A 27,628-nucleotide genomic window follows, 5' to 3' on the forward strand; every position below is an offset into this window, starting at 1 on the left:
AGAAGTAACTGACAGACAATTCAGTTGCCTCAAAATGCTTATTTGGCTACTTGTCATGCATGGCTTAGGAGCCTGTCGCAAATGAAACAGTTATCAGGTGAACTGAAACACAATGTACAAAACTTCCTTATTTAAAATATAGTTTATTCTGTTAAGTTGAAAATGAGGTCACATCTTGGCCAAACATTTTACACATGGTACATATAAAAATATTTTAAAACATGCCATTTGAACAATTTACATTACAAATGTAGTGCCATTATTATACAATTAATAAATATTGTAGAAAGATGTCCTGAACTGTTTCAAAGACTAAGGGCTCTAATTCAGTCCGTATTGTGGAAGTTCAGTGTGACTGAAATTTAAACGCAGTGTTCGGAGACTGCATTTACGGTAAACGATGCATGTCAGCGCAATCAGCGATACAGAATTAATAGTCCTAAGGCAACCCAAGCACACTGTCCTTTTAGAGGATGGCAGCTGAGGCTGCAGGCTTTTGTTACAGCCCACCAATTACACACCTGATTCAACTAATCAACTTTAATAGTGCTTGACTGGTGCAAATGCCTGCACACAATGTCCTTATAGGAATGGAGTTGTTCTCCCCTGTACTTACTAACCATTCTGAGACAATCTGCATATTTTTCATTACAGGTCCATGAAAGTACAATCTATGCATTTTTCATAAGAAGCTCAATTCTGCATTGCAAGAGGCATTTTGAGGTAGACCATGATACACAAGTCAAGCACTGCAAAAGTAAAGGGTTAAGTTAGTAGACACATCGATCCTGTCAGCATGACCACTGATGTGGATGCATCAAGCCAAGTGAGGGCAGTGTACAAACGTAGGTCCCCTACACACTCAGGTTGTACAACTGATGCAAAATCAATATTTTCCACCACCGTTGTGTGGCTATTTTTGCACAGAAAATCTCAGGTCTAACACTGCTGTTATGTCAAAAGCATTGTGCATCAGTTGTACAACCTGAGTGTGTACGGGACCAAAGTGCTTTGAGTGACCCTGTTAGAGCGGAGATGGTAAGATTAGCCATGGTAGGTAGAGGGGCCTTCCCAGTCCTGCACGGTAGACTCTCTGCTGGCCAGCCTCTCCCTGCAGGGGGTCTGACCAGTCATTAAGCGCTTCAGCGTCTCCGAGGTGCCTGGCCTCATCCACGGCTCCATGGCAACCGTATCCACGGAGCCCTGAGTGTGTGGGGCGCGAGGGGAAACCTGCGGAGACATATCTTCATCACCAGACAGGTCTGCTGGAAGAGAGAAACCGTAAACAGATATCATCAACCTAACAATGATTCATAGACAGATCTCCCAGGTAAGATGGCTGACAAATTGTTCCATTCCGGCACATCGGGGCACTGACAGCCTCAGTTTAATCTTTATGCAACACCCACCTCTTCTGAGGCCATGGCGGCTCATAGCCAGCAGCCTCTTGGTCTTATGGTGGTTACGCTCTCTACCATGCTGCTGTGTGTTGAGACTGGTCTCTGGCTGGCCAACAGGCTCTCTGGAGCTCCCCCGCTCCTAAATAAGCCAGAGCACAAGGTATAATGATGGTAGAGGAATATAGCCTTTTCAATGGAGAGCTGCCACTGGCCTCTATTTAAGAAGTGAGGATATATTCATGATGTAGGGATCAGGGGTTGTATGCATCAAGTGTCTCAAGAGTGCCGATTTTGAATCCGTTTTGCCTTTTAGATCATGATGAAAAAGATTACAAGGACAAAGGGGACCTGATCCTAGATCAGCCCTCCTACTCTGATGCTTGGAGAATACTGTCCCAGATATTAGAGACTGACCTTTGAACAATGAGTTATAGAGCGTTCTTACATTGTGCAGGTCTGCCCTCTTGGCCAGCCTCCTCCTCTCCCTGGCTGAGAGCTGGGGCTTCTGCAGAGGTGGGGGGGACACTGGGAAGGCTTCACCCATGGGATCTTGGGGCAAACCACAGGTAAATAGTTAGTGTGCTTCTCAAGACACTCCTTCCCTTACAACTGGTGTACATACCAAATGGCTCCCTATAGTGTACTACTTTTGACCAGCTCCCATCGGCCTCCCCCATAGGGCTCTGGTCAAAAGGAGCGCATTACTTAGGGAATATGGTGCCATTTGGGACGCAGCCTTAGTTGTGATTCTCAAGGCGTTCCATCCCATACTACACATGATAGTAGTGAACCACCAGAGGTTTTACCAATGAAGGCACTGTCAGACTCCAACAGGGAACCTCTCATAGGATCCCCCACTGCATTCCTCTGGGGAGAAGAGTGTACAGGCTTCGTGTCACACACAGACAAGCATGTACTGTACAGCAAAGAGACCACTCTGTGGTTCAGGGCGATAGCTAAACAAACTGGCAAGTAGAAACTCATCAAATAATGGTTGTGTTGCTGGGGTGGTGACAGGTCAAAATAATCTGTAAAATAGAAAGACAAATGATTTCCAAGCCCTTAAAATGCAAGTACTCCACCTGTAAATATCCTCATGTTAGTTAGTCCTCTAGTTAGTGATAAAGCAGTGAACAGAGGTGAGCAATGAGTATTTAAGCAGTTAGGTTGATATTGAGTCTGTAGTCAGCGAGTAGAGTTTGATATTGAGAGTGTGTGTGTTACTGACCGGTGGCAGGTTTCCTCCTCAGGCTGTTGTTGATCCTGCGTAGCTCCTCCCTGTAGTCTGCCTGTCTCTGGATGTCCACACTCTGTCCATCCCTGTCGCTAGGGTGCTCACAGTAACCATGGCCTTCCACCTCGCTGGAGTCAACATCTGCAGTACAAACAAGACTTCTCCACTCAATACACACGACAATACTGATCACAAGTAGTGCACTAAAAAGGGAACAGGAAAACGAGTGCAGACACAGCCCCAGTTGCTGCATTTGTTTGATGAGCACTGTGTGCTGTTAAAGGGCAAATCCACCACTTTTCAACCTCATTTTCATTATCTCCAGCACAATACCAGTGTAAACGGCACATTTCCACGTTTTGTTGAAAAAAAAATTTGGATAAAAATATCCAATGACATCAAAAGTTACGTTTTAAAAACAGTGACGTTCAAACACTAACATTTGCAGTGCTGTGGGGAGCAATAAAATACCCTCCTGGGATTGGAAACTCAGTGTTTTAAAGTTTTGAAAATCACTTTTAATCCTAACCTGTGATTTGAGATTTCTTTTTTTTTTACGTTTCTTAGCGCATTTCTATGATCTGTGGTTGTTTTTACACATGTAGACTGGTTCCGTTCTGGAAATTATGAATAGAAGGTTGAAAAGTGTCAGAATTGCCCTTTTAAGACTCAACAATCAATGGCCTGGGTTGCGTTCCACATGGCACTCCATGCGTTACTTTTGACCTGACCCTATGGGCACTGGTCAAAGGTAAACCACTACATCGGGCATGGGTTCTCAAATGTTTTGGGCCGGGGACCCCTTTAGTGATAGCAAATTCAACAGGGACTCCTCATAATGCGAGTGAGATTACAATAGCAAACAAATTATTTTACTACTACTTTGGCAATGCATGGCCAGACGAACCAAGTCTCAGGCCCTGGGAAGGAACATTTTAAAGGCCCAACTCTTGGCATAGGAAAGAAAATGTTGCTAATTTCCAGCAATTCTACATGACTCTGTTTTGGTAAAAAAGCTGAGGGATGGGCCTGGAGAAATGTAACCATTATCAAATTCATAGACAGAGCTATGGATGCAAGGACGGACCATCCATGATAACAAAATTATAGTTAACAATGTTTTGAGGCTATACAGTGTTTGTTTACATTTACATTGTTTACAAACATTGGAGTAAAACAAGCTCATATTTTGGGTTCGATGGGATACGACAATTAAACCAAGCTCCCGAGGCATTTATAAAATATATATTCTTCAAGAATCAATGGATATATATGCACACACACAGTTGAAGTCGGAAGTTTACATACACCTTAGCCAAATACATTTAAACTCAGTTTTTCACAATTCCTGACATTTAATCCGAGTAAAAATTCCCTGTTTTAGGTCAGTTAGGATCACCACTTTATTTTAAGAATGTGAATGTCAGAATGACACTAATAGTAGTGTGATTTATTTCAGATTTTATTTCTTTCATCACATTGTCAGTGGGTCAGAAGTTTACATACACTCAATTAGTATTTGGTAGCATTGCCTTTAAATTGTTTAACTTGGGTCAAACGTTTCAGGTAGCCTTCCACAAGCTTCCCACAATAAGTTGGGTGAATTTTGGCCCATTCCTCCTGACAGAGCTGGTGTAACTGAGTCAGGTTTGTAGGCCTCCTTGCTCGCACACGCTTTTTCAGTTCCGCCCACAAATGTTCTATAGGATTGAGGTCAGGGCTTTGTGATGGCCACTCCAATACCTTGACTTTGTTGTCCTTAAGCCATTTTCCACAACTTTGGAAGTATGCTTGGGGTCATTGTCCATTTGCAAGACCAAGCTTTAACTTCCTGACTGATGTCTTGAGATGTTGCTTCAATATATCCACATAATTTTCCTCCCTCATGATGCCATCTATTTTGTGAAGTGCACCAGTTCCTCCTGCAGCAAAGCACCCCCACAGCATGATGCTGCCACTCCCGTGCTTCACAGTTGGGATGGTGTTCTTCGGTTTACAAGCTTCCCCCTTTTTTTCTCCAAACAACGATGGTCATTATGGCCAAACAGTTCTATTTTTGTTTCATCAAACCAGAGGACATTTCTCCAAAAGGTATGATCTTTGTCCCCATGTGCAGTTGCAAACCGTAGTCTGGCTTTTCATGGCGGTTTTGGAGCAGTGGCTTCTTCCTTGCTGAGCGGCCTTTCAGGTTATGTCGATATAGGACTCGTTTTACTGTGGATATAGATAATTTTGTACCTGTTTCCTCCAGCATCTTCACAAGGTCCTTTGCTGTTGTTCTGGAATTGATTTGCACTTTTCGTACCAAAGTACGTTCATCTCTAGGAGACAGAATGAGTCTCCTTCCTGAGCGGTATGACGGCTGCACGGTCCCATGGTGTTTATACTTGCGTACTATTGTTTGTAGAGATTGTCACGAACCGGCTCAAAGTGTGTAACAAACAAGGAGACAACGTGGAGATGAGGAATAACAAAATATATTTATTTAACTAAAGTAAAACTAAATAATTAACAATGGTGTGTGTGTAGTCAGAAATCAGTAGTGTAAGTGAGTGGTTGCGTGCATAAATGTGATAGAGGGGTGTTGAAAGGTGCCAACGCAAACAGCCACAAAAATGCCACAACCAAAATCTGTGTCTGCATGGAGTGTGTCTCCTTAATGAATGGGGAAGAGGTGCATTTATCCTGGGACACACCCGAGCCCACGTGTATCCCATTTCGCTGACGACCCTCCCGGCTCCACCCGCTGAAATCCTATTAAGGAAAACAAGAGCAAAGAGAAAGAATTTGGCAGACAGAGTGGAAGGGTCGTCACAAGATGAACGTGGTACCTTCAGGCGTTTGGAAATTTCTCTCAAGGATGAACCAGACTTGTGGAGGTCTACAATTTTGGCTGATTTCTTTTGATTCTCCCATGATGTCAAGCAAAGAGGCACTGAGTTTGAAGGTAGGCCTTGAAATACATGCACAGGTACACCTCCAATTGACTCAAATGATGTCAATTTGCCCATCAGAAACTTCAAAAGCCATGACATCATTTTCTGGAATTTTCCAAGCTGTTTAAAGGCACAGTCAACTTAGTGCATGTAAACTTCTGACCCACTGGAATTGAGATACAGTGAAATAATCTGTCTGTAAACAATTGTTGGAAAAATTACTTGTGTCATGCACAAAGTAGACGTCCTAACCAACTTGCCAAAACTATCGTTTGTTAACAAGAAACTTGTGGAGTGGTTGAAAAACGAGTTTTAATGACTCCAACGTAAGTGCATGTAAACTTCCGACTTCAACTGTATATCATATTATTTTCATACCAAAAATGGATGTAGCAACTAAGGATTCTAGCTTTAAAATTACAACACAAAACATTTTGTGGAATACAAATAGTGTTTAATTGATAAATGTATAATTGGTAGAGCACTGAGGATATCATTTTCTTTTTTTTAATATATACTGCTCAAAAAAATTAAGGGAACACTAAAATAACACATCCTAGATCTGAATGAATGAAATAATCTTATTAAATACTTTTTTCTTTACATAGCTGAATGTGCTGACAACAAAATCACACAAAAATAATCAATGGAAATCCAATTTATCAACCCATGGAGGTCTGGATTTGGAGTCACACTCAAAATTAAAGTGGAAAACCACACTACAGGCTGATCCAACTTTGATGTAATGTCCTTAAAACAAGTCAAAATAAGGCTCAGTAGTGTGTGTGGCCTCCACGTGCCTGTATGACCTCCCTACAATGCCTGGGCATGCTCCTGGACAGTCTGTGGTGCAACGTGGCGTTGGTGGATGGAGCGAGACATGATGTCCCAGATGTGCTCAATTGGATTCAGGTCTGGGGAACGGGCGGTCCAGTCCATAGCATCAATGCCTTCCTCTTGCAGGAACTGCTGACACACTCCAGCCACATGAGGTCTAGCATTGTCTTACATTAGGAGGAACCCAGGGCCAACCGCACCAGCATATGGTCTCACAAGGGGTCTGAGGATCTCATCTCGGTACCTAATGGCAGTCAGGTTACCTTTGTCGTGCACATGGAGGGCTGTGCGGCCCCCCAAAGAAATGCCACCCCACACCATGACTGACCCACCACCAAACCAGTCATGCTGGAGGACGTTGCAGGCAGCAGAACGTTCTCCACGGCGTCTCCAGACTCTGTCACATGTGCTCAGTGTGAACCTGCTTCATCTGTGAAGAGCACAGGGCGCCAGTAGCGAATTTGCCAATCTTGGTGTTCTCTGGCAAATGCCAAACGTCCTGCACGGTGTTGGGCTGTAAGCACAACCCCCACCTGTGGACGACGGGCCCTCATACCACCCTCATGGAGTCTGTTTCTGACTGTTTGAGCAGACACATGCATATTTGTGGCCTGCTGGAGGTCATTTTGCAGGGCTCTGGCAGTGCTTCTCCTGCTCCTCCTTGCACAAAGGCGGAGGTAGCGCTCCTGCTGCTGGGTTGTTGCCCTCCTACGGCCTCCTCCACATCTCCTGATGTACTGGCCTGTCTCCTGGTAGCGCCTCCATGCTCTGGACACTACACTGACAGACACAGAAAACCTTCTTGCCATAGCTCGCATTGATGTGCCATCCTGGATGAGCTGCACTACCTGAGCCACTTGTGTGGGTTGTAGACTCCGTCTCATGCTACCACTAGAGTGAAAGCACCGCCAACATTCAAAAGTGACCAAAACATCAGCCAGGAAGCATAGGAACTGAGAAGTGGTCTGTGGTCACCAACTGCCGAACCACTCCTTTATTGGGGGTGTCTTGCTAATTGCCTATAATTTCCACCTGTTGTCTATTCCATTTGCACAACAGCATGTGACATTTGTCAATCAGTGTTGCTTCCTTAGTGGACAGTTTGATTTCACAGAAGTGTGATTGACTTGGAGTTACATTGTGTTGTTTAAGTGTTCCCTTTATTTTTTTGAGCAGTGTATATATTTTGAGATCTGGCCGCAGACCCCACTTTGACAACCCCTGACATAAGGAATAGGGTGCCATTTGGGCCAGGCCCATTATTCAAACAGTCACTGTATATCTTTACCTCTGTATCTGAGCTGCAGCGAGTCGTGGATCCTGTGCAGGTTGTTGAGCTCTGTGTTCCTAGAGGAGGGTCTCCTGACGGGGGCCTGCAGCCGCAGTCTGGCCATGTCAAACACATCCAACTGGGGCCGCTCCCTGTCCCTGTGCCTGGACACCAGCACACAGTCACATCGTTCAGCGTGTACACACAGCACTGGGGCTAACATATAGCCTAGACCAGGGGTCGACAAAAGGTAGCTTTTTTTGGAGTGTTTTTTCTGGCCCACAAACATTATTTGAATGAAAAAAAGAAATACAAATGGGGGTCCTACCACAGATTCTCAATTGGATTGAGGTCTGGGCTTTGACTTGACCATTCCAAGACATTTAAATGTTTCCCCTTAAACCACTCAAGTGTTGCTTTAGCAGTATGCTTAGGGTCATTGCCCTGCTGGAAGGTGAACCTCTGTCCCAGTCTCAAATCTCTGGAAGACTAAAACTCTAGCCTCAAGAATATCCCTGTATTTAGTGCCATCTATCATTCCTTCAATTATGACCAGTTTCCCAGTCTGTCCCTGCCATGCTGCCCCAAAGCATGATGCTGCCACCACCATGCTTCACATTGGGGATGGTGTTCTAAGGTGAGAGATGTTGGGTTTGCACCCAGACATAGCGTTTTCCTTGATGGCCAAAAAGCTCAATTTTAGTCTCATCTGACCAGAGTACCTTCTTCCATATTTTTGGGGAGTCTCCCACATGCCTTTTGGCGAACACCAAACGCGTTTACTTATTTTTTTCTTTAAGCAATGGCTTTTTTCTGACCACTCTTCCATAAAGCCCAGCTCTGTGTAGTGTACGGCTTAAAGTGGTCCTATGGACAGATACTCCAATCTCCGCTGTGGAGCTTTGCAGCTCCTTCAGGGTTATCTTTCGTCTCTTTGTTGCCTCTCTGATTAATGCCCTCCTTGCCTGGTCCCTGAGTTTTGGTGGGCAGCCCTCTCTTGGCAGGTTTGTGGTGCCATATTCTTTCCATTTTTTAATAATGGATTTAATGGTGCTCCGTGGAATGTTCAAAGTTGCAGATATTTTTTTAGAACCCAACCCTGATCTGTACTTCTCCACAACTTTGTCCCTGACCTGTTTGGAGAGCTCCTTGGTCTTCATGGTGCCCCTTGCTTAGTGGTGTTGCAGACTCTGGGGCCTTTCAGAACAGGTGTATGTATACTGAGATCATATGACAGATCAAGTCCACCTGTGTGCAATCTAACTAATTATGTGACTTCTGAAGGTAATTGGTTGCACCAGATCTTATTTAGGGGCTTCATAGCCAAGGGGGTGAATACATACGCACGCACCACTTTTCCGTTTTTTATTTGTAATTTTTTAATTTCACTTCACCAATTTGCACTATTTTCTGTATTTCCATTACATGAAATACAAACAAAAATCCATTTAAAATTACAGGTTGTAATGCAACAAAATAGGAAACATGCCAAGGGGGATGAATACTTTTGCAAGGCACTGTATCTGTGACCAACAGATGCATACTGTATCTGTATTCCCAGTCATGTGAAATCCATAGATTAGGGCCTAATTAATTTATTTCAACTGATTAGTTTCCATATATGAAGAGTAACTCAGTAAAAAAAGTTATCTTCTTTCGCAGATGACAGACGTTTAGGGAACGGGGAGAAAGTGCAATAACTCAACAATAAAAAAAAGTAAACGATTTTCTGTGCAAAATTTTCACGACATCAGTTTGACTGAAGTAAATAGAAATCTGGGGAATCGACCCAACATGTTTCTGATAAAATGTCAGTTCGGCTTGGACTATTCGCTTTTATGATGCTGATAAAGATAGACACCGTCTGTAGACGTGCTAACAGAGCATTCTTATTCTCTCAAGATGCTGAAAGATAAATCATTTCTCCCCTGCTGTTCCGGAGTCAAAATGTTGCCTTCATTTGGTGTAGAACTTTACTGCAAGAAATGCTTAATTCTACAGGAGCTAATATTAAGGCTATGTGAGAGGTTATAGACCTACAGTCAGTGTCCAGATTTCAGTTACCATTTAACCCATCTGAACAGTAGGCTACAGTCCCCGTCTTGTGACTGTTTCTCAAACATTACTTTTCTGACCCTCCCTTCTATTTATTTTAAACTCTGCATTTCGCAGCTATTCTCTTATTGAATTAAACTCCGACATTGTTCTTTTTGCCTCCGGGATTGATGTTAACTTTTTCTGCCCGTTCCCAAAAGCTTTTGGCGATTGGTGTATAGGCTATTTGCCACGTGTACAGTTAGGCCCTAAAGATCTCTGGATATAAATTGCACAAGAATGATACATTTATTGATTTAAGGTATTGTTTTCTGTTTTCAACCCACCCGCCCACCAACCACCCACCCTTCATCCACACAATATTTAATTAGTCTAAACCTGTCCATCCCATGGATATAACTGTGGGGACTGAGGGTTATGAGTCAAACCATGCATCGCTAACTCACAGCACTACACACGACCAACAGTGGAGGGCCTCACCTCACCAGTCTTACCTGTCACTCATAGTGGAGTCCAGCTCCTCCCACTCTGACTGCAGTAGCTGGCTCTCCAGCCGTTTCTGCTCGCTACGCAGCTGTCTGCGCAGCTCGGACAGCTCGCTGATCACACCCCGCTGGTCCTCTGGCACAGACACACACGTCAGCATCACAGACGTTGAGAGAAAATTGAGTTTCTACCTGCTGTGTACTGTATTATAGTGTGAGGCAGTGTTACCGGCAGCTCTCAGCTGGTTCCTACGAGCTGGGACTGGGGGGGACTGGAGGCCTGACAGAGAACGCTCCTACAGGGGGAAGAGAGGGAGGAAGACAAAATCTAGTCATTGTGCTCCACTGATACTTCCTCACAGTCAAACTATTTCTCTCCATGGTGGTGTGGAAAGGGACATGCTGTGTGCTCTGAAAGTCACTCACAGACAGGGGGACAGTAGTAGCGCGATGGCTGTCCATGGACGGAGGTCTGGGGCTGTACTGGGGAGCCTGATGCCTCTTTTGGAGGGTGGGAATGGGGGGAGACGGCTCCCTTGGTACCTTCAGACAGACAACCACATGAATGTCCTCACTTATCTCATATGAATCTCTCAGGGCCTGCTTCCTGACTAAAAAAGCACTTTCAATAGAGATTGTTCATTGAGCATGCTTTCTAATCCAGGACTAGGCTTAATGTGTGAACAGTAAACCTACCCTCAACGTTCAGAGGGTCAAACGGAGAGTCTTCAATCGAGCTCACCTCCTGTAGGCGTGCCCGTCTCTCCTTCTCATACTGCTTCCTCAGGGCAGAGTTCTCCTTCTCCTCTGCCTCTTTCTTCATCCTCTCCACCTCTTTCTTTCGCTCCTCAGCCAGACGGATCAGCTCATCATTCTTGGCTTTTTGCTGGAGGGAGAGAGAAACTTTGCTCAGTCCCCTGAATGAGTGAGTTACAATAAAGATTTCCTGAACTGAATGACTCATGTCAAACGATAGCATTCAGCTGATAGACATGTTACTTGTAATAGTAGATAGAATATTGCAGTGTAATCTAATGCTAAAGCCCCCTTAGTGAATCCAAGCCCTGGTCCAGTTAATACTGACCTCCATCTCCTTGCGTTTCTTCCTGTCCTGTTCTTCTTCATACTCTCTCTGGATGCGTTCCCTCTGATCAGCCAGCCTCTTCTCTTCCTTCTCCTCCTCCAGCCTCTGGCACTCTCGCTCCTCCGCTTCCTTCTTCCGCTTCTCCTCAATCTTAGGCAGCAGGACAGACAACCAGGGTCATCAGTGAGACAGTCTGACAGTGTATCCAATCAGATATCAAAGCTGAGTGTATGGTTAACCAAACCATCAATGCGCATCAGTACAACATTGAGTTGAAGCTCAGAAATAAGCTTTTTTTAATGTGATCAAGTTTAGGGGAAGGTTTATGTCAGGTGATAATATGAAAACGCTACTCTAGCCATCTTTCACACAGTACTGATGTGTAACATCCAGTACCTGTTGTTTGAGGTAAGCCTTGTACTTTTCCTGTTCATGGAGCTGCTGTGGTGTGGGCAGGTTGCCAAAAATACTGCCTCTGGCAAACGAAGGGGCCTGAGCAAAACCTGTGAAGAGAAACCCACCAGACAAAACAACATAGTAGCTGAACCTGACAGTGAGTTGGACAGGATGGTGAAGCTGTAATCGCTCATGGACAGAACGTAAACATAAATACTACCGTAGGTCTGTCATGATACAAACGGGATGCGTGACATAATGAGCAGCATTAGTTCCGGTGCTTAGGTTTTTCGTCACTGGTTATTTGGACAAATCCCGAATTCACAGGTGTTAGCATATGTTGATTTTCCAAAGCAGAGGGCTAATAGACTTGCTCGTAACTTGCAGAGAGGGTGGAGCTTTCATTCCGGTTCCCGCTCTCTCTCTTAACATGTATGGACCCAGAACTTAATCGAGCATCTGACCAATTACGCAAGACTTTAGTTCTGGATTAACCAAAAGTAGTGCACTATGAAGGGAATAGGGTAGTTTGTGGGACGCAGCTTTCCTCTCGGTCCTTAGAATCAAATCAATGTGAAAACCACTATCTACCTGAGACTCTGTGGGTGGAGGGAGGTCTAGAGTCCTCCTCTCGGGGCACTGCCATGGTGGCTCTTGCACTCTTCTGCCATGTCTCAGGGTTGATGTAGGCCTCTTCATTATGCTTGTGCATCTGGTGCAGATCGGCTGGTAACACAATTAGGATTAGCAATATCCTTTACAAAGATTAAAAAACATTACACAATGGCTTTTCTCTGCTATCAGCCTCCAAAACGTATGTACTGAAACAAAGTTTAGAGAATATGTGGACCATAGTGTGGAGGGAGGGAAATAACAGGGATATGGTGGAAATTACAAGATTATGTTATAATGTTATTGCATCAAACGGTTGTTTTATGCAACAGAATAAGGGGTTGTTAGAGCGCTCATCTGTGTGTGTTCTACCGAGGATGGGCCTCTGGGAAATTGACCATGTCTTTGGGTGATACCGCATTCCAGAGCATGAGTTAATGTTTCTGTTCTATAAGGTACCAGGGGGAGATGGGACCAGACCCTGGTCTCTACACGATGAGGACAGTTTTTACAGCAGATACTGTCTGCTGTGAATTATAAGTATCTTTCATACAAATCTTAACCTTGTGACCCATTCCATACATCTGTTGTGTGTCATGTAGACTGAAGGAGGGTGGACTTTGCTATAAAAAGCTGTGGCTCAAACCAGCTGGTTGAGTTCTTAGTGATCACCTCCAGGAGTGGTTACTGACCGAATACATGACTGCACTAATTAAATAAAGTTTGATTGTTTTGAAAAAAATCTAAAAGTCTGTCCTTTTGATTACAATAATTCCACCACAGGGAACATACTGATGAGGTTGCCCCTGCTGTCTCTGAGAGGGGCCCCTCCTCCTCCTCTCCCCCAGGGGTCGTGGTTCTTCATGTCTGCTTCCAGCTTGGCCTCGTAGCGATCTGTCTCCTCCCTGTCCAGCCTCCGCCGCTCTCGTCTCTCCTGGATCTGTAGTCAGGTTAGGACGGAACACTTTGATCAGAATACCAAATAAGATATTTGTCTTCTATTCATAACACAAATAACGAGTCATCACCGGTCACACAAAGAGGGCAATGGAAGAGGCTGGAGTGCAATGGTATATTGCTGTTGGAATGTCTAAACATATTCAGTTAAATTATTTTTATAACACTTGTAATATTCTATATCAAGCTACAACTCATCTGTTACCTGGCAAAACATCTGACTCCTCCCTTTCCTGGGGTCTCCCTGCCGAAATAGCACACTCTTTGACAAAACGCATGGAGACGAAAGATTCTGCTGACTTCCACAATCACATTCTAAATGTACCTGTTGTCTTAGTGCCTCCTTGTAACTTAACACACTCTCTTTAGATGGCTTGACCTGCTCTGCAGGGAATACTCCAATCCCTGAACCCATGGTAGCAGCATCACTGGCAGGTCTGCTGAACAAGAGACAATGTTAATTCACTTTCATGTATTCCTTCTGTTCATTACTATAAAAAGCAGATCAATTTCAATTGTTCAATACTATGCAAAAAGGTATGGGAAACAGGAGACACAATTGATGTGGTTTGTCACTTTTCATGCCTTACGTAATGAATGTCAATGTATCACTGTGAAAAATATCTTCATACAGCCACTAGGAGGCGAGAGACCAAGACAGCTCAGAGCGGTCCAGACCAGCGCAGACTGCAGCAGTGACTCAGCAGGGAAGGAACAACACTCCCATCTGTCCAGACCAGACCAGTGCAGACTGCAGCAGTGACTCAGCAGGGAGTCAACACTCCCATCTATCCAGACCAGACCAGTGCAGACTGCAGCAGTGACTCAGCAGGGAAGGAACAACACTCCCATCTGTCCAGACCAGACCAGTGCAGACTGCAGCAGTGACTCAGCAGGGAGTCAACACTCCCATCTATCCAGACCAGACCAGTGCAGACTGCAGCAGTGACTCAACACTCCCATCTGTCCAGACCAGACCAGTGCAGACTGCAGCAGTGACTCAGCAGGGAAGGAACAACACTCCCATCTATCCAGTGCAGACTGCAGCAGTGACTCAGCAGGGAGTCAACACTCCCATCTATCCAGACCAGACCAGTGCAGACTGCAGCAGTGACTCAGCAGGGAAGGAACAACACTCCCATCTATCCAGACCAGACCAGTGCAGACTGCAGCAGTGACTCAGCAGGGAAGGAACAACACTCCCATCTATCCAGTGCAGACTGCAGCAGTGACTCAGCAGGGAGTCAACACTCCCATCTATCCAGACCAGACCAGTGCAGACTGCAGCAGTGACTCAGCAGGGAGTCAACACTCCCATCTATCCAGACCAGACCAGTGCAGACTGCAGCAGTGACTCAGCAGGGAAGGAACAACACTCCCATCTATCCAGACCAGACCAGTGCAGACTGCAGCAGTGACTCAGCAGGGAAGGAACAACACTCCCATCTATCCAGTGCAGACTGCAGCAGTGACTCAGCAGGGAGTCAACACTCCCATCTATCCAGACCAGACCAGTGCAGACTGCAGCAGTGACTCAGCAGGGAAGGAACAACACTCCCATCTATCCAGACCAGACCAGTGCAGACTGCAGCAGTGACTCAGCAGGGAGTCAACACTCCCATCTATCCAGACCAGACCAGTGCAGACTGCAGCAGTGACTCAACACTCCCATCTGTCCAGACCAGACCAGTGCAGACTGCAGCAGTGACTCAGCAGGGAAGGAACAACACTCCCATCTATCCAGTGCAGACTGCAGCAGTGACTCAGCAGGGAGTCAACACTCCCATCTATCCAGACCAGACCAGTGCAGACTGCAGCAGTGACTCAGCAGGGAGTCAACACTCCCATCTATCCAGACCAGACCAGTGCAGACTGCAGCAGTGACTCAGCAGGGAAGGAACAACACTCCCATCTATCCAGACCAGACCAGTGCAGACTGCAGCAGTGACTCAGCAGGGAAGGAACAACACTCCCATCTATCCAGTGCAGACTGCAGCAGTGACTCAGCAGGGAGTCAACACTCCCATCTATCCAGACCAGACCAGTGCAGACTGCAGCAGTGACTCAGCAGGGAAGGAACAACACTCCCATCTGTCCAGACCAGACCAGTGCAGACTGCAGCAGTGACTCAGCAGGGAGTCAACACTCCCATCTATCCAGACCAGACCAGTGCAGACTGCAGCAGTGACTCAACACTCCCATCTGTCCAGACCAGACCAGTGCAGACTGCAGCAGTGACTCAGCAGGGAAGGAACAACACTCCCATCTATCCAGTGCAGACTGCAGCAGTGACTCAGCAGGGAGTCAACACTCCCATCTATCCAGACCAGACCAGTGCAGACTGCAGCAGTGACTCAGCAGGGAAGGAACAACACTCCCATCTATCCAGACCAGACCAGTGCAGACTGCAGCAGTGACTCAGCAGGGAGTCAACACTCCCATCTATCCAGACCAGACCAGTGCAGACTGCAGCAGTGACTCAGCAGGGAGTCAACACTCCCGTCTGTCCAGATGGCCAGTGGGCATGACCTTCTCATAACAGAACACTAGCCATCGATAGGGGGAACAGCTCTCTGTTTGTTCCTTTAGAGGAGGTGCCCCCTACTGGTGAATAGGGGATACACATTGTAGGTGTTGAAGAGAAAGAGTCCCGATTCTCTAACCTTCTCCAGAAGTGGGCACTCGTTCACTTCCCCATATTCCTCACAGCAGTCCATTCCTCTTCAATCAATGAGGGGGAGTGTACAAGTGCACACTTCAGGAGAACGGTAGATAATCAGAATGTAGCCTAGGTGTTGAAGGGAAGAGAAAGGATGAGATTGGTACAACACATACTGTGGAGGGGGCTCTGGATGGCTGCTCCCATTGTAATGGCTGTGAGGGCTGTGTTGACCCATCTGGCTGGGGTGAGGCCCTGCAGGAGGAAGGCTGAGGTAGGACATGGGCTGCACCCCTCCTGTCAGCGGGATCTGACCATCTAACATAGAAACACAGAACACTCATTATGCTGGATCAGAGAACACATGTATTGTACCCCAATGCCAAAATGTGCACACTACTTAGTATGAAGTGATGCATTGGCTATGCATACTAAATAGTATGCTAGTATGGACATTGGGACACAGTAAATTGTTTTCACTCCAACTAACAACATCCATTTCTTTTTTCTAAGTTTATTGTAACATGGAACTCTTTTCATGTGTTAATATAGACTATAAGCTACAACACATCCGCCACGCTGATCCGCCACACGGGTGCCCCTCGGGTGTGTGCTCAGTCCCCTCCTGTACTCCCTGTTCACTCATGACTGCATGCCAAGGCACGACTCCAACACCATCATTGAGTTTTCCGATGACAACAGTGGTAGGACTAATCACCAACAACGACGAGACAGCCTATAGTGAGGTCAGAGACCTGGCTGTGTGGTGCCAGGACAACAACCTCTCCCTCAACATGATCAAGACAAAGGAGATGATTGTGGACTACAGGAAAAGGAGGATCTCATCGAAGGGGCTGTAGTGGAGCAGGTTGAGAGCTTCCAAGTTCCTTGGTGTCCACATCACCAACAAACTAACATGGTCCAAGCACACCAAGACAGTCGTGAAGAGGGCACGACAAAATCTATTCACCCTCAGGAGACTGAAAAGATTTGGCATGGGTCCTCAGATCCTCAAAAGGTTCTACAGCTGCACCATCGAGAGCATCATGACTGGTTGCATTATTGCCTGGTATCACAACTGCTCGGCCTCCGACCGCAAGGCACTAGTGCGTACGGCCAAGTACATCACTGGGGCCAAGCTTCCTGCCATCCAGGACCTCTATACCAGGCGGTGTCAGAGGAAACCCCTAAAAATTGTCAAAGACTCCAGCCACCCTAGTCATAGACTGTTCTCTCTGCTACCGCACGGCAAGCGGTACCGGAGCGCCAAGTCTAGGTTCAAGAGGATTCTAAACAGCTTCTACCCCCAAGCCATAAGACTCCTGAAAATCGAATCAAATGGCTACCCAGACTATTTGCATTACCCCCCCCATCTTTTACGCCGCTGCTATTCTGTTTATTACCTATCCATAGTCACTGACTCTACCTATATGTACAGCTCAATTACCTTGACTAACCGGTGCCCCCGCACATTGACTCTGTACTGGTACCCCCGGTATATAGCCTCGCTATTGTTATTTTACTGCTGCTCTTTAATTATTTGTTACTTTTATTTTTTTCTTATTTTATTTCTTAAAACTGCATTGTTGGTTAAGGGCTTGTAAGTAAGTACTTCACTGTAAGGTCTACACCTGTTGTATTCGGCACATGTGACAAATAAACGTTGATATATAATAGACTGGTAGGCAGGTGGTGCTTACAGTAGGCCAGGTTAGGGTCCAGTGGGTTCCTTGCACCATGGTAGAGATGGGCCTCATCATAGGGACTTCTATATGCATCTGCCAATGTGGATGGTGGATGAGGACAGAAACCTGTCATCCTGAAACACAAATTCAAAATCATACAGCAATGTTAAATGATGTCAGAAAAAACAATAATGTAGTGAATTTATCAGAATGAAAACACACCTGGTCTCTTCAAAATGGCACCCTTTTTCCTATATAGCGCACCACTTTTGATTGGAGCCCGGGTGCCATTTGGGACGCAGGCCAGGATTACTGTCATAGCAACCTAGGTGGCAGGTAGCCTAGTGGTTCGAGCGTTGGGACAGTAAGTGAAAGGTTGCTGGTTCGAATACCTGACAAGGTAAAACATTTGTCGATCTGCCTTTGAGCAAGGCACTTAACCTTAATTTTGCTCCAGAGGCGCCATACTACTATGGCTGACCCTGTAAAACAGCACATTTCACTGAAACTATCCAGTGTAACGTTATGTGACAATCTTTTTTTTACCTGGGAGTGTCCATGCTCCTGTGAATGGCCTGGCTGTAAGGGGAGATGCCTCCACTGAGGCCCAGGGTGTGGCTGTAGTCCAGCAGGGGGGACTGCAAGGCCACGCCGGGCTGCTCAGGGGGAAGCCTCTCTCTGTTTTCCTCACTGGGTCTCCCATTCAACTCATCCACTGGTAGGTCCACAGCTTGGCCTAGTGGGTACCAGCTGTCTTTTCTCTTTCTGGCATGGTCATCACTATTCACTGCTCCAAACTGTTTGATCCGATCTGCCTTTTTCTCCGGGTCAGTCGTCCCCGTCACAGCAACTCTGAGCTCTAAATCCTTCTCCCTAATACGACAAAGGACATAACACACAGCTCATATGAGGTATCCATATCTGTGTTTGAAAACCTTAAATTGTCTATCTTAGTGAGATGGGCTACATGATCTACATAGACACATTTTAGCAGCATTGTGGTCGGAGGTAGATTTGTTTGTAAGCTGCGTTTACACAGGCAGCCCAATTCTGATATTTAATAAAAATATATATTTTACTCCATATACAAACTTATACATATGAACAACAACTTACAGACGCACACAAACAACTTATTTTCCCTTTATTTAACTAGGCAAGTCAGTTAAGAAAAAAATCTTATTTTCAACGACGGCCTAGGAACAGTGGGTTAACTGCCTTGTTCAGGGGCAGAACGACAGATTTTTACCTTGTCAGCTCGGGGATTTTATCTTGCAACCTTTCGGTTACTAGTCCAACGCTCTAACCACTAGGCTACCCTGCCGCCCAATGACTTCATCTCATCTTCCCAGACACGCATGCTCACACCCCCGTCCCTAGTGCCTGCATTATTGTTTTCCATTTGGCCTTCAAATGTTTTTCTCGTCGCCCATACAATTTCAATATTTAAATAATTATTGGCAAAAGATCTGATCCGTCAAAATATCAGAATTGGGTTGCCTGTGTAAAGGCAGCCTTATAATCAAATCTACCTCAGACTACAAAGCTGCTAAAATGTAGCCCATCTCACTAAGATGGAAAATGTAAGGGTTTGTTCTTCATTGGACAGCAGGATCAAACACAGATATTGACACCCACCTCTTTCTATTCCTCTGCTGTTCAGCTATCTGCTCCTGCAGCTCATGCCTGTACCTCTCCTTCCTTACCTGCAAGGCAGCAGCTGCATCTGCAGCCCCTGTCAGACATGCCATGTCACCACATGGAATATCATCAAATGTTCAATTAGTCCAGAAAAAAAACACCGCAGTTAATCTTAGTAATGAACTTCAGAACAGAGTTGGTCTTACCAATCATAAGCCCGGTAGCGAATTCAAGCTCGTCCTTCTTGGTAGAGGATCTGGATCTTCCACTGGGTCTCATCCCTGCTGGTACCTGCAGCCTGGCAGATAGGACGTCAATCAGCATTCACAGTATACTCATCATACCTCACAGACGATTGTCTCTCGGTATTCTTCAATGTTTGTTTAGTGAGTGAGTGTTTGAATTGTGTGAGTGAAGTTTTATGAGAGCAGAGGGTAAAAAAAACGCTTGACGTCCACTATTGGTTTGTCTGATTTCAGGCTGGCTCGGGATTTAATATGATCTTATTGTACGAGCGGAATCCAAATCAACAAGCCATGATCCAGCTACAGTGTGACATCAGACCTTTCATCTGTACTTTTCCATCCAATGTCCTTAAAATTTAAAACAAAAAATGTGTTTTATCCAGATTAAAGTACATACTTTGTCTACTGTTAACATACATTTACATAGAGAAAATGCACTGCATTATAAAATCCATAACAAAAAGAGAGCCATGGCAATCCAATCATGTTCACTTGTCCAAATTGGTTTTAGCACAATCCTTTGGATGTTAAAGTTATCAAAATTATAGGTATAGTGATTTGATACTACTTGACATACTTGGGTTTGGGGGTTAGAGAGGATGTCCCCCGGCTTGCCTGCGAATAATCCTCATCAGGAACAACAGACCCGTTAGTCTCCTTCCTGTATGCATATTGACTACTCTCTGTGTAGTCATCAGGCAGTTCAGCACCTCTGTCCCGGAGCCTTGATATGTCCCTGGGAAAAAAAGAGGAAGACGATGCACAATAGTTTTTCAAAACATAGACATAAAAACATATTGCAAATACCATGTCAGTAGAAATACTTAACCAATTACATAGCTAAAAACTGAAACCATTAAAGGTAAGTGTAACATCATTAACAAGTTGGGACAACAGGGAATGGGTGGAGGGAGGGGATAGAATGTAATTTGTTTTAATATTATTATCATATTGTATGTTTTTGTGCCTTTTTCTTTGTTTGCTGTTCAGGTAAGAAAAAACGATATTTGTACTTACACATGTCAAGAATTGCACGACCGTGGCACTGTGACTAGGAACATGGACGTGTACAAACATACCGCCTATGACCTCTGTAAATCAAGAGGCAAAACGACAGTACAGGGACAAAGTGGAGTCGCGATTCAACGGCTCAGACACGAGACATACGTGACAGGGGCTCCAGACAATCACGGATTACAAAATGGAAAGCAAACCACGTGGAAGACACCGACGCCTCACTCCCAGACAAGCTAAACACCTTCTTCGCCCGCTTGGAGGAAAACATTGAGCCGCTGACATGGGCCCCCGCCGCTCACGAGAACTGTGCGCTCTCCTTCGCCGTGGTCATTTAAGCGTGTTAACACTCGCATGGCTGCCGGCCCAGACAGCGTCCCAAGCCGCATCCTCAACATGTGCAGACTAGCTAGCTGGAGGAGAGTTTAAGGAAATATTCAATCTCTCCATATAGCAGTCTGTTGTCCCCACTTGCTTCAAGATGTCCACCATTGTTCCTGTACCAAGAAAGCAAAGTTAACTAAATGACTATCACGCCGTAGCACTCGCTTCTGTCATCATGAATTGCTTCGAGGGGCTAGTTATGGACCATATCACCTCCACTTAACCTGACGACAACTACAATTTGCATACCGCCCCAACAGATCCACGGATGATGCAATCGCCATTGCACTGCACACTGCCTTATCCCACCTGGACAAGATAAATACCTATATAAGAATGTTTTTCATTGACTACAGCTCAGCCTTCAACACCATAGTGCCCTCCAAGCTCATCACTAAGCTCAGGACCCTGGGTCTGAACCCCGCCCTATGCAACTGGGGCCGGGATTTCCTGACGGGCTGACCCCAAGTGGTGAAGGTAGGCAACAACACCTCAACCACGTTGATCTTCAACACAGGGGCCCCACAAGGGGACCGTGCTCAGCCCTCTCCTGTACTCCCTGTTAACCCATGACTGCGTGGCCACGCACGTCTCCAAATCAATCAGCAAGTTTGCTGACGACACAATAGTGATAGACCTGATTACCAACAACGACGAGACAGCCTTCAGGGAGGAGATGAGAGCACTGGCTGAGTGGTGCCAGGAAAATAACCTCTCCCTCAATGTCAACAACAGAAGGAGCTGAACGTGGACTACAGCAGAGAGCACATCCCCATCGGCGGGCTGCAGTGGAGTTCCTTGGCATGCACATCACGGACAACCTGAAATGGTCCCTTGACACAGTGTGGTGAAGAAGGTGCCACATCACCTCTTCAACCTCAGGAGGCTGAAGAGGTTCGGCTTGGCCCCCAAGACCGTCACAAACTTCTACAGATGCACCCTGTCGTGCTGTGTCACTGCCTGGTAAGGCAATTGCAAAATCCGCAACCGCAAGGCTCTCCAGAGGGTGGTGGTGCGGTCAGCCCAGCGCATCATCGGGGGCACACTGCCTGCCCTCCAGGACATCTACAGCACCCGGTGTCACAGGAAGTCCAAGAAGATCATCAAGGACCCCAGCCACCCGAGCCCTGGCCTGTTCACCCCGCAACCATCTAGGAGGCGGAGACAGTACAAGTGCATCAAAGCTGGGACCGAGAGACTGATAAACAGCTTCTATCTCCAGGCCATCAGACTGTTAAACAGTCACCACTAGCTGGCCTCCGCCCAGTACCCTGCCCTAAACCTTAGTCACTGTTACTAGCCAGCTACCACCCAGTACTCTACCCTGCACCTTAGAGACTGCTGCCCTATGTACATAGTCATTGAACACTGGTCACTTTAATAATGTTTACATATGGTTTTATCCACTTTATATCTATATACTGTATTCTAGTCATGTCTCATCCTATACAACTACTGCTGTACACACCTCTTCTATTCATATACTGTCCATACTGTCTAAAAGTCACTATTGGTGATTTATCAATATATTGTTAAAAGTCACCTTGTCCGAGAGAGATTTATATTGTTATCAAAACGGTAGGGTAAGCCTACATGAAACACAGCCCTTATTTTAAGTGTTTCTAAAATTCCCTATGGGAAAAATTGATGGTGGAAAAACTATTGGAACCAATTCTCTGTTTGACTGCTAGGTTTTAAGGGTATTATGACACCTCCATTATGGAATTGTGTTTTTAGAAATGTTTATAAATTAATACAAAATGAAAAGCTGAAATGTCTTGAGTCAATAAGTATTCAACCCCTTTGTTAGGGCAAGCGTAAATACGTTTAGGATTAAAAATGTGCTTAACAAGTCTGATAAGTTGCATGGACTCTGTGTGCAATAAGGGTGTTTAACATGATTTTGAATGACTACCCCATCTCTGTAATCCCCACATACAGATAATTGCAAGGTCCCTCAGTCAAACAGTGCATCTCAAGCTTAGATTCAACCACAACGACCAGGGAGGTTTTCCAATGCCTTGCAAAGATGGGCACCTATTGGTAGATAAAAATACATTTAAAAAAATAACACATTGAAAATCCCTTTGACCATAGTGAAGCTCTTAATTACACTTTGGATGGTGTATCCATACAACCAAGTCACTACAAAGATAAGTGTGTTCTTCCTAACTCAGTTGACGGAGAGGAAGGAAACCACTCAGGGATTTCACCATGAGGCCAATGGTGATTTTAAACCAGTTACAGAGTTAAATGGCTGTGATAGGAGAAAACTGAGGATGGATCAACAACATTGTAGTTACGCAATACTGACCTAAATGACAGAGTGAAAAGAAGGAAGCCTATACAGAATACAAATATTCCAAAACATGCATCCTGTTTGCAATAAGGCACTAAACCTGCAAAAAATGTGGCAAAGAAATTTACTTTATGTCCTGAATACAAAGCATTATGTTTGGGGCACATCCAATAGAACACATCACTGAGTACCACCCTTCATATTTTAAAACATGGTCGTGGCTGCATCATGTTATGGGTATGCTCTTCATCGGCAAGGGATTTTTGGGGGGGATAAAAAGAAAAGGAAAAGAGCTAAGCACAGGCGAAGTCCTAGAGGAAAACCTGGTTCAGTCTGCTTTCCAACAGACACTGGGAGACAAATCCACTTTCATCAGGACAATAACCTAAAACACAAGGCCAATTATACACTGGAGTTACTTACCAAGACAACATTGAATGTTCCTTAGTGGCCTAGTTACAGTTTTGATTTAAATCACTTGAAGATCTATGGAAAGACTTAAAATGGCTGTCTAGCTATGATCAACAACGAACTTGACAGAGCTTGAAGAATTTTAAAAAGGTGGAAATATTGTGCAATCCAGGTTTGCAAAGCTCTTAAGAGACTTGCCCAGAAAGACTCACAGCTGTAATCAATGCCAAAGGTGATTCTAAGAGGTATGGACTCAGGGGGTTGAATAATTATATAAGAAAATGTGTTTTATTTCTATTAATAAATAAAAGGTTTGCATTTTTCTTCCACTTTGACATTGAAGTATTTTGTGTAGATTGTTGACAAAAAAATGACAATTAAATACATTTTAATCCAACTTTGTAACCACAAAATTAAGAAAAAGTCATGGGTGTGAATACTTTATGAAGGTACTGTATTTATATTCCAGGCTCTGACATTGTTTGTTCTGATATTAATTCATTTATTGAAACTTTTTGGATTAGTTGTGTATTGTTTTGTATTGCTAGGTATTACTGCTCTGTTGGAGCTAGAAAACACAAGCATTTCTCTGCACAGGTGATAAAATCTGCAAATCTGAGTACGCGACCAATACATATTGATTTGCTTTGACCTTATGTCCAAAAACATTACAAAAAATATATTTTATTTGAATCACATAGGAAGTGTTTAAAAAAAATACCTTAAGTCTGTTTTGTAGTGTCTTCTTTGCCACGTCCTCTCTTCTCTCTCTAGCCTCGTCTGCCTTGGTCTCCTTCTCACCATCAGGTCCAGCTCTTCCTCTGTGAGGTCTGCCTCAGAGTCAAAGTCCACTCTCACCAACCTGGCCCTCTCTCTGGGAAGCAGCAGCTCATCCTCAGGCCACAGGCCCTCCATCCTCCTGCCCTCCACTAGGCAGCGTCCTCCCCCTGTGCAGCCCCCTCCTTCCTTCTGTCAGCGTGGCTGCGTCTCTCATGGAGGGGGCCCGCTTGGGGTGCACCGGGGGTCTGGGGCTGCAGTGGACAACAGGTAGGTCTGGAGGAGCTCTGAGAGAAGCAAGCTGCTCCTGTGTGTATGAGGGGGAAAGCACAGCTTAAAGATGATCGACTTTTGGTTCCAAGCACCCTTTTTACTGGCAGAAGATAGAGTTGAGCACGTTCTCTTAATTTACTGAGACATGTTTAAGATGACGTGATGTCTAAAGTTCTCTCTCTCAATTAACTCTAAGTGGCCTCAGTTGACTGAGCATGGTATAATATAGGCTATATGCAGAACTGTCTAGGTTACCTTAGCAGCTCTCCTCTCACCAAGGGGAAGGGATGGGTCTGGTTCTGCAGCATTGAGATGTTTTTTCTATAATTAAGGATCAAAATTGGCCAAATCAGCCCATAGAGATTGTAAAAAAATATATATTTGGTAGAAAAATATTTGGAAGAAAACTGCACTGACTCCTTGCACCCGTAACATTCCAGTAAATCTTGAGGCCCATGCATGGATGCTGACAGGTTACAAAGTAGTAAAAACGATATAACTTTTGGCATTGGTAATATTATTACCTGAGCCACGTAGCGTCTGTAGTCCAGACGGAGCTCTTGCTGTAACTTCTGTTTCTTCCTCTCATAGTCTTCACCCAAAGGTAAACTTAGACAACAATTCTCCTCTGAAAAACAGGATGGCATACATGAAATAAGAAGACCTCCCAACAGCAAGGATTTAGATCTACCACAAAGTGCTTAAAATTTGGGTTTATAACTTCAAATCTATACTGTACCATTCCCTTGCGCTGTGGATGACTTAAATGTTGGGATATTTGTGAATGTGGGGTCATTGGCCTTGTAGTCTTTTGTCTGTTGATGAGTAAATTCCAGTCACAGGTCAGAAAATTGCAATAATTTGTTCAGCTGTCACCAAACACAAAGTAGCATGCATTGCACTCATGTCCAAGTCCAACATTTTCAGTATTCTAGCACCACAGTAAAAGGAGCATTGAAACACACCCTTATTTCAAGGTAAGGTGGATCCTGTTCCAAGCTGGCTTTATCCTCTGCCACTCTGGCCTTCTGTTGCTGGATGAATTTCTCAAGTTCATCATCCATCTCCATTTATAATACAGGCTCACTGAAAGACAGTGACAAAATGTAATAATGTATAAATATAGCACAACTGTACTAGCAACGTACACACAGTATAACGTTATCTAGCTAGTAAACAGCCACTTCAATGTTTCTGTGAAATGGTTCAAATAGTGATGTTGTTGACGTTTGCAAGAAAGGTCTTGAATTGTAAACATTTGGGCGCTACTAGTAGCTAACTGGCTAAGTTATTGTACAGTAGTAGTAGTAGCAGCAGCTAGCTACCCCATTGCTAGTTACCGGTAACGTTAGCGAAACAGAACTTTAGACTCAACTAGTCTAACGTTAGCTAGGATTACTGTAACTAAACCATCTACATATGCTGTTGTAATATCCTCTGATCATCTCATTGACCCACTGTCTCTTTAATTTCCGTTGTCAAGCAACCACTGAACACAAAAATCATGTTTTAGCGAGAGACATGTGATCGTACTTCGTAACTCTTGCGTTGTTAATTAAACAAAAAATAGAATGTCCAGTCAGCGGTCCCGTTGATTGGTGTTTATTCTGACTATAGACAGAAGGAAGCGCATTAAAAAAAATAACATTAGGGCCAGGCACTGGTTTTAGCTAACTAGCATTTAGACCATACCTAGCTAGCTAACAAGCAAACTGACGTTAACGTTACACGCAAACATGAATACTTTTACACGAGTTTGCGAACATGCCAGATTCTCATTATAAACTCAATTACGTTAGCTGGCTAGTTAACCTGTTTGCTAGCTAACGCTACAACGACAAATGAATGCAAGTCTGGCGTAGACTGGAAAACTGTTGCTGCGTTGGTTTTCTAACACGCCAAGCGAAATATTAAAATGGTATAAACAATACTCACCATTTCAGCAACCAAGTTAGCTAGCGAACTTGCTAACATTTGCTACTCAGGTAGCTAAAGCTACAAGGCAACCGCTGCCAAGTAGCAACAGCAAAGATTATGGATATACTGACAAGATACACGTTTCTCCGCCCTAACAATTGAGCCCCACGGTATGAGTCATAATCAAATGTTCCCTCTAATATGTATTGACATTAGCAAATGTCAGGTCTTGAACCTTGTGAAATTGCTGTGCAATTTCCGGCGAGCGTTTACTGTACCCGCTTTAATTTACTGTTCTAACAGTGGCCAATCAGGCTACTGTGGCTAACTGATCATAATGTAGGCCTACCAGAGGGGCCTAGCATAAAAAACAATGAAGAAAATGCATCACATAACATTTGAACATGGAAATAGCGGTCCTATCATTCAGCATACAGTATCAACCAATGTGTGGTGTTCAATGTAGGCCCACATTCGATGTGGCTTCCCGTCCAACATCTCTGACCCTATCAAATCATCACAAAATAATAATGCATGTTCAACCGTTTCCTCTACCATACATCCATTACACATTCCAGTACCATGTTAACCTATCAATTTAAAATATTAATTAAATCCCGTATGCCCTAATCACATCCCACACAACCTCCTCCCTTCTGCTCCCATGACATGACACTATCTTCCGTACAGATTTCTTTGTACTATAACACATTTCTGCCCTTACTACTTTCATCCCATTGTCTCTGCCAGCAATCTAACCCATTTTTACAAATCAATGTTTTAATTTCCCCTCTAACCAACTACACCTTTATATCCACAAAATTATTTTTCACTGCTCTTTTTGCTGTTATATCTACTATATAATTTCCATAAACCTGTTTGAGCCGGAATCCAACAGTACTGAATTACAATAGCATTTCAATGTAACCCCAACAACATCATCATCATCACCATTATTATTTCTAACCATAAGTCCTCATGTTCTGATTTCACACAAGCAGTTTAGAGGGAACATTGGTCATAGCAGTCAAACAAGGAAATGGTTCCAATCGTTTTT

At 44.6% G+C, this 27,628-nt stretch overlaps 1 protein-coding gene across 20 annotated transcripts; it reads right to left on the reverse strand.

Moving 5' to 3' along the window:
* Positions 1-123: 123 nt before the first annotated feature.
* LOC106599453 (centrosome and spindle pole-associated protein 1) lies at positions 124-27,207 on the reverse strand. Of its 20 annotated transcripts, none has more exons than XM_045714649.1 (28): positions 26,590-27,207; positions 25,620-25,740; positions 25,394-25,469; positions 25,179-25,282; positions 24,910-24,975; positions 24,326-24,688; positions 20,074-20,232; positions 19,458-19,549; positions 19,249-19,345; positions 18,157-18,483; positions 17,626-17,744; positions 16,102-16,243; positions 13,592-13,706; positions 13,472-13,510; positions 13,102-13,249; positions 12,289-12,423; positions 11,698-11,804; positions 11,302-11,451; positions 10,960-11,103; positions 10,644-10,760; positions 10,447-10,513; positions 10,227-10,353; positions 7,696-7,841; positions 2,629-2,775; positions 2,207-2,428; positions 1,846-1,949; positions 1,410-1,539; positions 124-1,230 (listed from the first exon to the last, which is right to left on the reverse strand). In XM_045714649.1, exons 6-28 carry the CDS (start codon positions 24,517-24,519, stop codon positions 1,025-1,027), a joined length of 3,234 nt encoding a protein of 1,077 aa, XP_045570605.1. In that variant the 5' UTR covers positions 24,520-24,688; positions 24,910-24,975; positions 25,179-25,282; positions 25,394-25,469; positions 25,620-25,740; positions 26,590-27,207; the 3' UTR covers positions 124-1,024. The 20 variants fall into 20 exon arrangements, 15 of the variants coding, with proteins under 15 accessions (XP_045570605.1, XP_014046173.2, XP_014046165.2 ...); XM_014190698.2 differs by having other exon boundaries at positions 124-1,262; positions 26,590-27,206; XM_014190690.2 differs by having other exon boundaries at positions 124-1,265; positions 26,590-27,203.
* Positions 27,208-27,628: the final 421 nt, after the last annotated feature.

Source organism: Salmo salar, chromosome ssa03, assembly GCF_905237065.1.
Source record: "Salmo salar chromosome ssa03, Ssal_v3.1, whole genome shotgun sequence".
In the NCBI taxonomy this organism is placed as follows: Eukaryota; Metazoa; Chordata; class Actinopteri; order Salmoniformes; family Salmonidae; genus Salmo; species Salmo salar.